Source organism: Marmota monax, unplaced genomic scaffold (assembly GCF_021218885.2).
Source record: "Marmota monax isolate L192 unplaced genomic scaffold, Marmota_monax_Labrador192_F-V1.1 WCK01_AAM20220418_F8-fsc00107, whole genome shotgun sequence".
Classification (NCBI taxonomy): Eukaryota; Metazoa; Chordata; class Mammalia; order Rodentia; family Sciuridae; genus Marmota; species Marmota monax.
Genome location: NW_026693761.1, coordinates 1,013,380 through 1,029,951, shown reverse-complemented (window position 1 = coordinate 1,029,951; position 16,572 = coordinate 1,013,380). Strand labels below are relative to the sequence as shown.

At 40.8% G+C, this 16,572-nt stretch overlaps 1 protein-coding gene across 3 annotated transcripts in view; it reads right to left on the bottom strand.

Annotated features, from left to right (window-relative positions):
• Positions 1-16,572, bottom strand: part of Bmper (BMP binding endothelial regulator) — a 237,833-nt gene that overhangs the window by 61,776 nt on the left and 159,485 nt on the right. For 2 of the 3 annotated variants that reach the window (XM_058584443.1, XM_046460607.2), the window contains exons 12-13: positions 12,618-12,947; positions 5,995-6,331 (exon numbers count right to left, since the gene is read on the bottom strand). In XM_058584443.1, coding sequence (XP_058440426.1) covers positions 5,995-6,331; positions 12,618-12,947 — 667 coding nt within the window. The remainder of the gene's footprint in view (positions 1-5,994; positions 6,332-12,617; positions 12,948-16,572) is intronic. The other variant, XM_046460608.2, reaches the window with a different exon arrangement.

Sequence of the window (16,572 nt, the reverse complement as noted above, 5' to 3'; positions counted from 1 at the left end):
ACCTGGGAAAAATAAATAAATAAATAAATTCAATGACAAGGCAGATGATGTGACTTCTCTGTAGGAATGCTGAGTAACACCAGGAAAGAAGACCAGCTGGACTTGGCAAGATCACCTCTTCAAAGGAATAGCCATTGTACTGCCATGAGAGGAAGTTAATTTGAGGTATTAAGATTACCTGAGAAAAGCCAGGCAAAAATATCTCTGGGTCAAAATACCACAGATGATATCAAGGCCAAACACCAGCGGAGGAATAGAACTGGAGCTAGAAAGTCCAAGTGGCTTACAAGTAAATTGTGACAGGCAGAGGCAGACACAGAGGCTCAGAAGTACCACCTGGCCTGCCATGGGCAGACACAGTATACATTCATCCAGTAAGAAGTGTTCAGTTTTTGTAGCATTAAAGATGGCCCAGAGGCCCTGCTGACTCTGACCAGTCTACTCTCTGAAAAGACAGAGACCTGTGTACATTCCAATTATAAGTGCATAATTGAGCATGAAGTTGAAGACCTGAAGTTAGCCCAGAATGGGGACCAGCAAAAGCCACAAGTAGAATCCTAGAGGATGCAGCTATGAGGCTGGCTGAGAAGAGCAGCTCTTCCAGGGGTAGTGCTGTGTGAACTGTGAAAGAGTAGAAAAAGAAAAGACAGCCTCCATTTCTCAGGGAACCTAAAATCAATGCTGGAGAAAGACAGTAACAATACAACATAGGATATGTGCTAAGTAATGACAAACATGATCAGAGAAATTAAGACACTAAAGAAAGAGCATTTACAGAGGCCTGGAATGAAATTGGAATTGTGTCTTCAGCTTAGATCAATGCAGAAAACAAGGACCATCAGGAAGACATGAGAGTGACCAACCCAGATGCAGAAACATATATTGTGTATTTAGATAGTCAAAGGAGTAGCTTAAGGTAGAAGTTGAGAGAGAGAGAGAGAAAGAGAGAGAATTGAAAGAGAAAACACTGGGCTGGGATTGTGGCTTAGCAGTAGATTACTCTCCTAGTACCTGTGAGGTCCTGGGTTCAATCCTAAGCATCACATAAAAAAATAAATAAATAAAATAAAAGTATTAGGCCCAACTACAACTAAAAATAAATATTAAATAAAAAAGAAAGAGAAAGCACTAACTAGTAGGAAGGATATTTTGAACTTTAAAACTGAACTTCTCAGAGCTGAAGTCTGGTAGGTGGTACAACTGAGGTGTCTACTGCCACCTGGTGTCAGCATACCTTAATTACAGATTCAGGGTAACAACTCCTCTTAAAAGCTGAGTCAGCCAAAGGAAAAATAAAAAGTAAGCCCTATAATGTCACATTTTAGAATAAACGCTTCATTTGATTTAGAACTCTAGTTCTAGTGGAGGTTGGTCTCAACGAGGTAATTAAAAGAGTAAACAAATATGTTCCAAGCATGTCCTTCTTTGAAGTAAATTGACTCGATTTTAATTAGAGAACAGCAGTAAGTTTTGATTCTCTCACACAGGCACAGAAAGTCTGCACTCCTTGCCTGGATCTTCTCCTCTTGCTTTACAATAAATGATTAGCTTCCTTCACAGGGAACACAAAGTGGGTTATTCAGGAAGGCTGTGATCTTCCCCTGGAAGAAAGCCACTGGCAGTCCCAGGATCCCAGTATATCCAACACCGTTGTGGCTGTCCCTGTTCCAATGTTCTCCTCTGCTACCTCCTGTCTCCTACCTCCCTGTACCTCAGCAGGAAAGGACACATCTGTGAATCCTCTGGCGTCACTTCAATTCCTTACAGCTGTAAAAACCACTGCATGGAAAGAAAAGAACATTTCCTAGACTGGGAATCCCCAGACACTTTCCCAAACCGAACAAGTGAACAGAATTGTTGCTCTGGTGAATTACAACCCATTAAGGAGAGTGCGGGAGGACAGCAGTGCGGAGAGGCCGGCAGTCTGAACGTCTGGGCTTCACCACACTCCGCCTTCACTGTCCTGACTTCTCTGCAATGTGGTCCTGCCCTGACTTAAGAGTCCTGCTTTACTGGCAGGGTATACTCAGTTGGAACTGTGTCATCTGAGATGTGCATCTGAGTTAGGCGGAAAGCCCAAAGCTGGTGCTTTGCAAGCACAAGGAATAGAAGGCCCTCCAGGTCCCCGCCTTGGCCCACACAGCACCAGCCACCTCCCAGCCTCTGTGCCTTGGGCCTAAGGCAGAAGCAGGCAGATGGGTTTGATATTGGCTCCTGAGGATCTCAATCCCTTTTAGACTCCTCAGTTGGCAACTAGGACACAAAGGAGAAGCAGTATGAGACTCAGGGAGGGAAAGGAAAATGAGAAATGAGAAAAGAGACAGGAACACCATCAACACTTTCTCCTCAGAGGAGCCTGCAAGTCAATCATATATCATCCAAATGACTTCACATTAATATAGCCATAGTATACTACCCCTGTAGCCAGCAGGAATTTCCCATAGCACACCAATAAAGAAGAATGAAAGCAAAATTGCTAAAGGGGATTATTTAATTGAAGGAAAAGGCAATTAGCAAAGCTGAGACTTAAAACATGCTATCAACAAAGTCAGCATTTTTATGTGATTCATTACTAAATTATTTTGCGCCCCCACAGAATCAATGGGTTAATTAAAGGAAATTATTCTGATTACAAATAACTTGGTCATGTCATGTTTTTATACCAAATTAGTCAAGAGGGGTCAAACTGATATGCAAATTTTAAAAGTCAGCAAATCTTAAAAAGTTCCTGAAAAAAAAAAAAAAGCTATTGACTCACCTGTAACCATTTCTTATTCACTGACAAATGGTAGTTTTTCAAGTATTTTGACAATGGCCAGTTTTCTATTTAAAAATGTTGAATTATATAAAAGAGCAAAGTAAGAGTTATAAACTCTAGACATTTCAAAAGTGAACTCTAACTCAGAGGAATCTGAATTATGATTTTGATCCTATAAAAAGTGTTATATTTGTAATAGAATTTGCCTAGTGGAATGTGTCATCTGATTAAGGAAACCCCAAATCGGTAATATTTGTACACAGAAATACCCTCCTTACTGCCTCCCTTCTCTCTGTTGCAAACACAAGCGGCTTGAAAAGTTGTATGAATATGTTTAACTACTTTATTCTTTGTCCTTAAAGAAAAATGTAGACATTTCTTTGAAGGATGAGGGGAAAAATAAAAGGAATCAAACTCCAAGGTTACCTATGTATGTGTCTGTTCATGATATCAAGATAATATTCTTTAGTCCTGTAAGGACTGAGAAAAAAATACATCTCAGCCATGGTCCTGAGCATATTTTCAGATTCCTTTTACAAATTCCCTCAATTATTTTAAATACATGAGCAAAAATGCACATGTCTGTGATGTCATATTTTTTATTTGGATTAGGGTCACACAGAGCATCAGGGTCAGCAGATCAGTTGTCCATGATGAAAGTGGGAGAGGTCAACAAGCAGAAATGTAAGTGGCTGGGGGAAGGGGTTTGAATTTGCCCTTGGAAGACAGGAGTGCAGGACAAGGGCACCCAAACACCAATAGCCCACTGTCCATGGACTCCAGGTAGTCACTGTCACACAGATGCTAGAGATAAAAGATCTGGAACTCAGCTGAGCCTCAGGGTCACACAAATTGAAAGCAGCAGACTCGGAATTGGGTACAGTCTGGTTTTACCAGGGTCTCCTTCTCAATTCATTGCTTCATAAAAAGTGACCCTAGAATCCCAGATATTTGATTCTCCTGGAGCTCCCTTGAGAAGAGAATCACCTTTCTATACAGCACCCTGTTGGTTTTCTTCTCCTGCTGCATAAGTGTTTGGAAGAAAGGAGAAAATTCCAGGGTCTGCCCAAGGTGAACCACTTCACTTCAAAATGCTTGAGAAAGCATTGTTTTATTGGACACTGAGATCAGCAGCAGGGTATATGGGAGACAGAACTGCCCTGCAGTCTAGTTCTCCCTTCTTGAGTGCCTCTGTCCTTCCCAGGAAAGGGTGGAAGGCTTTGGAGGACACTCTGCTGCTACACGGTGCCACCGATGAGCACAGCACAAGCCCACATCCCAGCCTCTGAGCCTACATGCACTAAATCCCAAGAGCTTGCTCAAGAGCTTCCCAAACTGGGCATCAAGCCCCTAACTCATATGAGCAATTTCCACTGTGTATCTGTAGTTTCTGTGGCACCTTTAAAGGGCAGAAGTGACCGCCATCCTCTCTGCTCATGCATGTCAAAGTTATCGCTTCTCACAACTTTTGCCAAGACATTCATCATATTCTTGCAGTAGTCCAAGGATCACAGCACTAATTAAATCACCAAATGCCAAAGCAATAGAAATTTGGAAAAAGGGACTAATCTCTGCAGGCCTGCTCTCCAATTTTTGTTTCATGACAATCTTCTGAAATGAGATAAAAACCCAATGGTAGACAACAGAAGCTCTGGGAGAAGCACAGCCTTTCCACTCTATTTTAAACAGAGAAGAATCCAATCCAAATCTGTGAGTGTAATGGAAGAGCTTCCAAAAGAGGCCTTCTTCTTGTTTGTTATTTAAGTGCTATTGGACGCAGCAGTGAGGTATTAGGGAGCGCTCAATATGTGTGGGCTCTTTGCTGAGCATGTTTTGGCCATCCCACTCAATCTGAGTGGCAATCCTTCAAGGCAGCTTCCTTTGTTATCCCCACTTCACAGATAGGCTAACTGAGGTTTGTAGAGCTCGGGTAACTGTTCAAGGTTGTACAACCTGTCTGAGTTTCAAGTTCTGGGAAACCTCATAACTCTAATTGCTGTACTCTACAGCTTCCTATCAGAACTTCAAGGGAAGATGTTTAATTCTAAATGAAGCCAGGTTTCTCCAAGCAGTTAACTCACTTAGTCTCACCTTCAGATCCTTCGATTTCAGTAGAAAAGGGATGTGGCCCATGTAGAGAGGGAATGCAAGGAGGAGAAAGAAGGGAACCCGGAGAACTCAAATTATAGCAGGAAAATGTCTTGAAAGAGCTAAATGTATGACTTGGAGCCAAATGGTTTGGCAGATGCAGCCATGTTCGTGGATTTGTGATGACAGGGATGGTCTTTTTTCCACCCCACTTTAAGCTGCCTTTATAGAGCTTTATCTTTTATGTCCAAAGATCAAATTAAAAAATATCACATTTAATGAGAGCTAGGGGAAATAAACTGGTGGCAATTAAAGAGTAAAAATAACCTCTCTGTGGTTGTAGACCACAGGAGTTTCCTAATTTTAAGAGGCACAGGCAAATCACTTAAACAAGGCCTTTTGGGCTGTGTTCGGCTCATGTTTCCTGCCCCACCCATCGTGGTTAAAGCTATAGGCAGCCATAGCCCTTGAACCTGTGGAATTGTGCAGTAAATGGAAGTACAACCAGGCCAAACTCATCAACTCACAAACGCAATCTTGTGGCACGGAAGTCAAATTCAAGATGTCTTTGTAGCCAGTTGCATTGTGTAGGAGGTAGCTAAACAGAGTCAAAAGAGGTCATGGAACTGACTATTGGTGAGAGCCCTTCCTTTCTCCAACCTCAAGCTCCTTATTTTCCCTGTGCAGATTTGGTCTGGACGAGGCCATGAGGCTGACCTGAACTCTTTCTCAGACCTAGAATAACAGAGTTTATGCAAACCCCCAAAGCTGGCCAGAGTGATTTGAGATTCCATTTGAGGAAATCATCTCTGCCCTATATCACTGTGGTTTAGGCCAGAACTTGGGAAACCCTCCATAATCTTAGGGTCAAGCTAACACCCTGGAAAAGCCCTGTGGTGTCATCAGCTTTTCCATAAATCTGTAGACACACAAAACTATAGAGTGGCCTAGAAGTTTGCCCTAGAACACTTTCTGGAATTTCCCAAATGGGACATCATGTGAAGCTGACTCAAGACAAGATCAGCTACTGAAAAGAAAGAATTTGAGAGGCCTTGTTTTGCATAGCAGGAGATTTGACAAACTCTATTCCAAGATCAAGTCTATCCTAGATCCGTAACCCCACCCCATTCCCAGAACATTGTACTTACCTATAGAAAGTAGCATAGTCCACTGTTGAGTGGCAGGTCTGAAACTCCCAAGATTTGAGCTTCTGGCATTCCCGATGGGCTCGGAGCTTTACTTTCACCGTCCCTTGACACAGCTCAGGAACTGGTTTCCTCTGGGGTCTGTTGCAGAACTCGTTGGACTCCACCCTCCAAGATTCAGCAAAGTCATCCACATCAAATTTGAAGTTTCCATCTCCACCAATTAAGTCATCACGTTTGTGTCCATTGTAGTTGCCACACAGGCCACACAATTTGCCCTTGAGATGAGGGGCAGCCATGACCTCTACAAAACTGTCTCCATCCCAGGATATTTCCAAACCTAGAGGAGAAGAAGGGGAGAAGGGAGTTCAACCACTCCTGAATCTCCCGATAATTCCCATGTGTCCATAGCTTTACTTGGTAGATACAGCCATCGTCTTCTAACAAGGAACACTTCGAATCTATCCAAATTCTTGGTTACATTTTGATCTGACCACATTAAATGTCTTATGAATTACATAAATCACTTATTTTGGGGGATTAGGATTTTTAAATTGAATGAAGTTTGCTCTTAAAATATCTATGTACCCCTGGTTTGATCACCCTACTCTGAGGTTTATATTTTTGTCCTCTTCTAAAGTAATTATGTTAGTCCAAATTGTGCTTCCTTTATCCAATGACTATAGTGTGGAAACAGAAAGAAACAAAGACTATAATTCCTTATGTTATTTTTGTTTCTTTATCCAAAAATTCCTCCATGTAAGTATTTACTCCAAATACCACAGGATATTAAAGCAATAAATAGATAGCTTCTGAATACATCCTCCTCAAGGGATGACACATTAATGCAAACATGTGCTCCTTCATTATTTTATTTTTATTCCTGAGACATGAGCTTCTGACCCATGTTTCCTGGGGTTTAGTTGTTGGGAAATCTTTACACCGTCCATCTCTGGGGCCTCCAATGCAAGAACACTAATGAGTTTCAGCATTTGAGGCAGCACTAGAGGTTTCCAGGCCATGGACAAAAGCTCCTCTTGTGCATCCATCATTAGGCCAGTACTTCCTTGTTCATCAAGGACACTGTCTTCACCCCAGGAGGCAGATGACCAAAGACCCTTCTGGGTTTGCTGAACTAATTATCTAAAATGTTGGAGGGTTTGTCTAAAAACATGCATATTTCTCTAGATATACTGGCCCAAGAGTTCCCGGAGCCACTCTAGCCAAAGATTACTCTGAGTGGGGGCATTTTTCTAGTCTCATGTAGGACAGCCAGCTTATGTCACAGAGCACAGCTAAGCTTGAATAAGAAGAAACACTCTCAACTCCACTCTGATGTTTTGCATGGAGACACTGGTCGCAAGATGGAGGTGTTTGTGAAAGCATTTTAAGGTTCAACCCAAAGTAAATGACTATCTTTCCTAGTTTTCCTTTCTTTTGTGTGTGTTGGAATCTTTTCTTAATTGTTCTCATGATGATCCCCTGGCAGTGCCTGAGCCCTCCTGTGGATGATGGCACTATTTACCAGGGAATGCCCAAGAGCAACCCATGGCATGAGCTCTAGGGAACAACTACAACAGGTCAATGTGCATTTCTACACTGAGACTTCTCCTTAGTCACTGTCACTGTCTCCCAAGAGTAGCAACCACAAAGGAAGTCTCTTTTTTACAAAAAATTCTTTGCTGATTTTTTAAAAATTTTACCCTTTTGGGTTCCTGACAAAACTAGTCTTTTATTTTACCTGTTGTGAGCCTCTGAAAAGAGAAAATTGTCTTTTCTCCTCAAAGGCTTTGTCTTTTATACTGAAAGCTCAAGATTAGCCTGATGAGCAAATGTTCAGAGTTGGGGGATGAGGTGTGAGGGGACAGGAGAAATAGGGGAAGAGAGGGAAAAGGAGGGTGAAGAGAGAGAGACTGAGAATGGCTCTTGTTGGTATGTGAAATTGGCATATGGCAAAAATATTAGAGTAATGGAAGTGAGCTCAGGAAGAAACACTCAGAGGTAAGATTCTTAAGCTAAGTCTGAACACAGTCTGAGAAGAGAAATGGCTGCCCAAAACTCTTTCCAGTGAGAAGCCCACACAACCATCACAGGACAGTTACTTCAGGGAGAATTATTGGTAAAATAGACTAGTGGTCTAAAACTGGGCTTCTTGAGCAATAAACAGAACGGCCCATAAGGAAATCACTGGGTGGTAAGTGGAAGGAACAGAAGCATTCTTACTCCAAGGTGAATGACAGAGAAGATTTCTTGGTTAGGAGAAACAGGCTGGATTCAGAAAAGCAATTAAATAGATCTGGAAAAAGGAGGAAAAGGGCGGCCACAGGGAATGTTTTCCTGGGAGTAGCATAATGAAGAGAAGACACTAAGGGGGCCAGGTAAGGAGAGAAGGGACACACTGCTAAGACATCCACACCCCGGGCTGACCTCCCAACATGGATCTCTGTGAGAAAGTGGTGTCAATTCTGACAACCACAACTTTCACATGAAACAATTTCTCTTTCTTTATACTCCATTAACTAATACATTATCTGGCACACAGTACATACTTAATAAGTGAATAAATTACCCTTGTAATGGTGATGCATTGAATCTGCAAAACCAAAGAAATTGTAAGTTTCATGCTAGTTAAGACACTAAAATAACCATTTTGAAAGAAGGCAAACAAACTATAAAATGATTTGTAATACACTCTCCAAGGTATAGAAGAAACTTGACCTCACAAGCCTGTAGCCGGGCAGTTACTCAGCAAGAGAAATGAGGGGAGAAAATCAATTCCAAACAAAGTCTAACTTTTAGAGCATGATTCCAAAGACTTTTCCATGTTGCAAAATTTTCCAAACTACAAATCTCTTTCCTAGACAGCAGGCAAATACTATTCTTCCAAGTGCCACAAATAGTTGAGAATTTTACACCCAAAGGAACTCCAATATCATTACTGACAATGATATAGTAAGTTTGAGATTTTGGGCAACTGAGTTCATTGGAATTCAACTCACAGTGAACAAATCAATCATTGTGTTCTTTCTTTCTAGTGGACTGGTGGTCCACACATGCTTGGAAAGTTGTAGACCCACTGTGTTTTAGGTAAACACTCCTCAAAACCCATGACAACTCATTCATAAAAACATGGTCTCCAAAGTAAGAGAATAATTTGTTATTCATTCTCTTTTTCAATCTCCTTGTTGTTATTATTTTAAGAAGATTTTTACAGAACAATGCTAGGCTTCACACTGGGAAGAAATGACTTATTTGACTTGGGATGACTTTGACTCTCTCTGTATCACTTACATATGTGTCCGCATGAGTCCTTTTGCCCTCTGAGAGTAAAATCCACACAAAGTTGATTGCAGTCATGAAAGGAAAAAATACTAATAAGTTGTAATTGAGGGAATGTATTTTAACTAAGGATCTTATGAGAGGAAACCATCATGGAAGTGTTCACGGGGCTGTGGGTAGTCCTTTCTGCAGCTGGGTTGAGTTGGCCAATTCTCTGCATGGGAAATTGGGTAGAAATAACTGGCAGAGTCAGAAGGCTAAAGCTGAAGCATATGTCCCATCTGGGGATGTGAGCAGCAGCTGCATTCCTTCCACTTTAGGAATGACCTTCCCATTTCCCCTTCTCTGAGTAACTGCTTTACCAACTTACTCCTCACCCTCAAGAAGAGTAGACAAGACCACAAGCTGGGTTTGTTGTTCGTGTGGTCATTCTTTCCTTTGGGAGGTGTTTGTTTGCTTTGATTTGCTTATTGATGCTTTTGCTGCTGTCCACTCAAAGGGGAGAAGAGATGCAAAATCTATAGACATATCACAGTAATGTGTGAAAATGGATATTTTTTTCCTGCTCAGATTTTATACCAACGGGATAGGAATAGAATACATTGTTTCACTTCAAAAACTATAGAGAAATACCAAGAATAAAATAAAAAGCTGCTTTCCAGTGTGTTAAAGATTTCAGGCAGAGCTGATATACCTCTTCCAGGTAGAGATGATGTAGTACATAGTTGGCAGAAAGGAAATATATTTTTAAATTATTTGCTAAGTGTCGAGAGTTGGGGCAGGGTGTGTGGTGGAGGTGGATAATGCTTAACCCACCAAGCCTTGTCATAGCCCACTTGTTAGCCTAATTCCACCCAATCTCCCTGGCCACCTGTGCTACTCTGATGGATGTAGCATCATGAAGTGCTGATTCCATAAACCACAGGGGCAAAAGACAGGCCTCTCCATCTTCCATCCCCCAGCTACAGGCCTGATTTAAGCTCCTATTTTGAAGACAGTACCCTTTGATCACATGATTTTATGAAATAAAACAAAAATCTGGTGGAATAATACCCTAAAGAAATACTGTGATATTTTAAATAGATGATCGATAGTTGATAAAAAAAGGAAATGTCCCTAAGGGGTAGTTGAAACTAAGATGGTTAGACCTGGGTGCACACACTACTGTCTAGAAATCGAGTTGTGTCATTGAAAGGATAAGTTTAGTGCCCAGAGGAATGCAGCGCTTTCCTAGGAAACAAGCTCGTGAATTTGTGCACTACAGAAAATCGTTCATCTGGAGTGTTAGGCATGCCATAAAAATGACTTACATCGTGGAAACATAGATGGAAAAATAAATTGTAAGACTGAGTTCAAGGCCTAGAATAGTTGAATTTACTAATCGAATTATGGTATTTATGGCCTATTATTATTTTCTTAGCAGTCTCATCCTTTTGCTCATTTTTATGACATGGAATCCTGACAAAGAGTACACTTATTCCATCACATTTTGCCAGCTGAGCATGGAACAGATTTGAACCTCCTAGGCTGTTAGTAATCTTCAAGTACCCAGGATTCCTTTGAGAACTGGGCTGTGGCTGACTAATAATTCCCATATCAGTAGACTTCACTGTGTTTGTGATGACTTGAAAACGAAAGACAAGGTGCTTCTAATTAGTGCTATGTAATAATGGGTCATCTTGTACATGTTTTATAGGGAGCCAAAAAGTGTTTGTCTCCTTTAAAGAAATTAACTCGGGCCTATATTTGCAGAGCACCATGTCTTTTGGATACAAGAACAGGTGTCTGGATTTTTCTGAGCAAGACTAATGTCTTTAAAGTTGAATCATTAGACCTCTTCACATCTGCAAAGTAAAGAATGGGAATTTTTCCCTTTTACTGAATGCTCCAATACATAAATACTTAGAGTTGTCTCACTGAAACTATGATATATTCACTAACTGAAAGCTCCCTAGACTTTTCTTGGCTTCTTGCCTTTATTCAGCTAAACTGGCATGCCATAGGCTCAAATCAATTTGTCAAAATATATTCTGGCCTTAACTGAAACAATTACCAGGGTCTTGTAGGTATGGCAGACATAGTTTCTATGGACCCTCAAAAATGCCTATTCTATCAAATGGTTCCCTTTTGAATCTACATTGTCCAAAAATACTAGAACTCACTCAGTTGATGCCTTTACACTGTTAAATGCTCTCCAATGCAAAAGCAAAAGTTCGCTGATTTCCTTGAAGTTTCATGCTTAAAGAAATAAGAGTGCACAGGAGAATATGCAACCCAACATCCAACTAACTAACAACATGTGTTAACCAAAGGTGGGAACCATTCATAATGTCATGAAATGTGCAAATAAGCTGAATTCATTCTCTAGGGCTGAAAATCAGGAACCTAATTCCTCTTCTAAAATGTTTTTCTTAGGTAGCACCTATCAGACAAAGACTTGAGCCTCAGAGATCACTAGCAGCCATGAACAGTGGCCTAGTGGGAACAAATCTGATCATGGAGTACAAATGCAATCCAGTGGGCATAAGGCAACAGAGGATGCTAAGAGAGGACCTCAGTCACCAGCTTCATGTGCCCAAGCCCCAGCTGAGGGTGAACTTTCAAAGCAAGCCTCCTAAGTATTCTCTAACAAAAGACAATGGTTTGGGCCATCAATTCATTGAGTAGCCTTCCCTAGGGGTTCATATAGGGTTATATGCTGTTCATATAGGGTTCTGGTCACCCCCCACTCCCATCTGCACACTCACAGGCAGCAGCCTCTTTTTCCTTAACATAGGATAACCCAGCGGGATGAAGGCACCCGGCATCCTGTGTATATAGCAAAAGTATGCAAGAATCAGCTCTTCTGATGTGGACATTTTATGTTTCTTTTAAACACCACTGACACTAAGCTATTTACTTTTGAGGATTCCCGCCTTACTTCTTGGACACAGGCTAACAAGGAAACCTTCTTTCTCACAGATGTGAAACTGTTATGCATAACTCGCTGAGCTGGGAGAGATGCTGACAATTCCAAGCTGAACATTAACGGCCTAAAATAGCCACAACACTTGAGAGAGGTTATTTGATGAGTACAACGGCTATTTTTAGAATGAGGATGGAAAGGGTTCTGGATGTCAGAGATTGCAAGACTGGCGTCTAATTGCAAGGATCCACGTGGTACAAACATCCTGGGTCATTCTGTGGCATCTTGGGGATGTGCCTTTCCCATGGGCAAGGAGGAGGCAGGTGAGGTCAGAACACTTTTCTGCCTCTGGGTTCCCCTCCTGCAGGAGGGGCGCTCTAACCAGGGCCTGCTGCCGCTGGCGATGGTAAGGTAAGTAAGAAGGAGGCCACAGAAGCCCCACCTGCTCTGGTGGTCACTTTCAAGAGGTAGCCGTCCAGGTCGATGTGGAAGTGCGGTGCGTGGCAAGGGAGCGCGATGCGCGAGCCGTTCCAGCGCACGGTGAGGTGCTGCTGAAGGCTGATGGTGCTCTCGCCCAGCACCAGCTCCACTGACTTGGTCCAGGAGAAGGAGCGGGTCCTGCGGGCATCGTTCTTCACCAGCACCTGAAAGGGCGAGGCAGGGGAGGAGCAGTCTTTTGTCAAAACGTACTGACATGTCCCCTGAAAGTTAAATGTCCGTCCGTCAAAAGTGTTGTAGTGGGGATCTCCGAATACCGTGCAAACGCCAGGCTCTGCGGATGAGTGAAAGATAAAAGCAGGGTCACAACCAAGCGAAGGATTCAGAGAAATCAGGGGTTCCTGCAATAAATACGGGTAAGGGAGGCCATAACAGAGATGTGCTAAGGGAAATCAACTTTAAAAAAAAATGGGTTGTTATAAAAAGTTTGACTCATTTTTACTTCTGGTGCTTTTATATTTAAAAGTTATTTATAACATCTCTGAAATTTTAAGGCATCTCCATTTGTAACCTCCATGTGCTTCTTTAGATAAGGGAAACTAAACTCAGGCCATTAAGAGCTAGCCTTACTTCATAACTGACATAAACAAGGGCAAATTAAGTGCATAACTAAAAATGGCAACTAGCAAATGACACTACTAAAACATTAGTATTAGTTCCACTTAACCAACTGGAAAAATTCAGAAGCATGATATACTAAATGTTACCCATAGTTCTAAAGATAATTACGATATTCAACTCTCACATATTTGCTAAGAAAAAAAAAAAAACAGAATTGCCAAACAGATGAATGTCTACAAGTGTCAGGAAACAAGTTACTGATCAATGTTTGCAGATTTGTTTTGCAAGTTTTCTAGAAATACAAGATTCTTATATTTTTATCAAATACAAAAATCTAAAGTTGGAAAAAATATAAATCACAGAGCCCATCATTTAGTACATTTAAGAAATTCCAATGAATTCATCACCCTGAAATAGCTTTAATTCAAATATTTATGAGACCAAGGTAAAGTTTTATACTTTGGAGCATCTCAAAAGTTATATAACAGAAAATTAAATATTGTTCCTTTTTTAAAACAAAATTTGGCATTGGTTTGTTCTCTGTGTAAAGATATTTTATCTGTTTCCAAAGAGGCATGAACAACCAGGAAATGAGGAATTTATTTAGAGAAATTAGTCCAAATGATGAAAGAACTATAATAAAAAGAGCAATTTCCAGTCAACATCCAAATAATAATCATGTCAAGAATAATAACCAGAATAAAACACCAGGTCAAGAACATGAGAATGTCCTATAAACAACTGCCCTAAATATCTCCAGGAAGGACTAAGCCCAGACAGACCATAGATATGCCAACTGGTCTGATAGGACCAATGGGATCCAATGCAAACATTTGCTTTTAATTTTAAGGTGTTTGGAGAGTAATGTTTTATGTTGTGGTACATTATGTCATTTCAGATGTCAATTTCATGTGACTCCACACAAATCATATATATTTGACATTTGCTAAGTTAATTATTCTAATTGGTGTTCCTTGTCAATATTTGATGGTGATTCACGAGAGAGAGAGAGAGAGAGAGAGAGAGAGAGAGAGAGAGAGAGAGAGTTAGTTAGTTTAGGGTATGTAGGAGAGTTTCAGTGAACAAATACGCTGATGAATATATAAAAGGCACTACCCAGAGGGGAATGGTAGAAGTGGGTGGGTTCAGCAGTCATATTTGAATTCATCCTCCATTTCTGATCCTTTCTTATTTTTCTCTTCGCCATTTTTTTCTCTTCGCCAATTTTATTCTGCTTATTGCTTCACATCGTATGAGCCCCGCCACCTTCCTAATTCCATATATCCTCTACTAGTATCTCCCATCTAACCTCTGCCTGGTGCATTTTCCAATCATTCTCAGTGGGATTACTTCTGGAATTCTCCTATCACACATCTCCCTCGCATTCTGATTAAAAAAAAAAAAATCTCTCCCTGTCATCAAAATGTTACCTTTTGGGGTTGGGCAAGGCGGTTCTTTGAAGTGTCTCAAGTGATATCAGGAGAATGATGGTTCCAGTTTAATGCGGCTATGAGCCACAAAAGGAATGTGTCTTAACCTGATTACCAAATTCAAGAGAAGGTTTGTTTTTTGTTTTTTGTTTTTTGTTTTCAGGTTCTTAACTCTACCTATTCAGCAAGAAAGCCCAGAACCAATCAAGGCTTCTGAGCTTGGAACAGATGGACCTCAGCTTGGAAAAGCCAAAGCACAACGTGCTGAAGGAGCTAAAATTACACTCCCAAGGGTGTTCTCTCTGCTCTGTGCAGAAAGGAAATGCCCACAGATGCTGTCCATGTCCTGATGTGATGGCCTACACAAGGATGTTCCTACAAGGAACAACCAAGTACCACTTCTCTTGATATCCTAACTGCAACTACATCAAAATTATCATTAATGAAAACATTTGCCAAGCTAACATTTACCAAGAATTCACTACATACCCTAGCATTCTTCTACATACCTATGATGATGGATACATCATCAGAAACTATATTTAGATTGTCTCCTAACATTAAATATATGGCTAAGCACTTTGTAGTACATAATAAAATGAACTATGAAAAAGTTTGTGAATTATGCTCATGACTGAGGAAATGCTTATAGCATAAAGTGAAAAATAGGCAACAAAAGTCTATGCTAATATGTTCTATGATTTTTTTTCTTTTTCTTTTTGAGATAGGGATCTTGCTATGTTGCACAGAGTGGCCTTGAATTCTCAATCCTCCTGCCTCAGCCACCCAGGTAGCTGGGATTATAGATTTATGGCACAGCACCCAGTTCTTTTGAGGATAATAACTATCTTCAAATAAATATATCCACACACCAAAATTACAAACAGTGGCTATTTCTTGATAGCAGAATCATGATTGACATTTGCTTTTTTTTTTCTTTCTTCTGTGTGGTTTTCCTGGTTTTATTTTGTTTTATTTCTGGTTTTACTTTAGTAGTCAAACTCTAGACTCTACTAATTTATTTACTCATGTAGATAAGACCAATTGCATAACAAAGCAAATCCTCAAAGAAGCAAAAGAAACTGTCCCAAGTTGTCCTAGGGAAGCCCGAGCTTGCTCCAAGCTGAGAAAGAGGCAATGGGTAGGTCCAGAGAGACCCTGGGTAAGGGAAATCATGTGTGAATTTGACCCTAAAGAGAGAGATTTTTCAAGAGTCCCTTCTTATGGAAGAGAAGGATTTGGAAATCTGAGTGATTTCAACATGTAACAGCAACACAGAAGAGGCCAGCAAAATTTCATGACTGTGGGGATGCTTGAGAATTATGTGTTGCATTTGGGGACATTTGTATCACGAGCTAAAATAATTTTGAAACTTTGGCCCCTTTCCCTGGCACCTCAAGGTCCCCATGCCAGATCCTGCTGGAGCAGCACACACGTGTGCTGGAGAACGTCTGAAAGTGAGAATCTCAGGATTACAGAAATCTGCCTCACTGAAAAGGAAAAGGGCCAGAGAATACTTAGGGGATAAAAATGAACAGTGTATTCTCATATTTTTTTTTCCAGCAGACCCAGTAAAATGAACTGCAGTCCAACATGTCCAGATGTCCAGTCACACTCTACTGGAAATTTTGGCCAATAGTTAGGGAGAGAGGGAAAGAAGCCGCTTAAACAGACCATCCTCAAACTTGCCTTATTTGAAAGAGCCTAAGTCAGAGGAAGGGGAGAAAAACACCAGTGTCTCCTTGTGTCACTGTTTCAGACTCCTGAAGGCAAATCGTGAGCTCTAATTTTTGTTTTGGTTTGTTTCCCACAGATTGGTTTGGTTTGTCTGTATACAAACACATAGGTATAGGGGAAATAAAGATCGGAAATGTAGAAACCCAAATATTAAAAGTGCATTTATTTTTC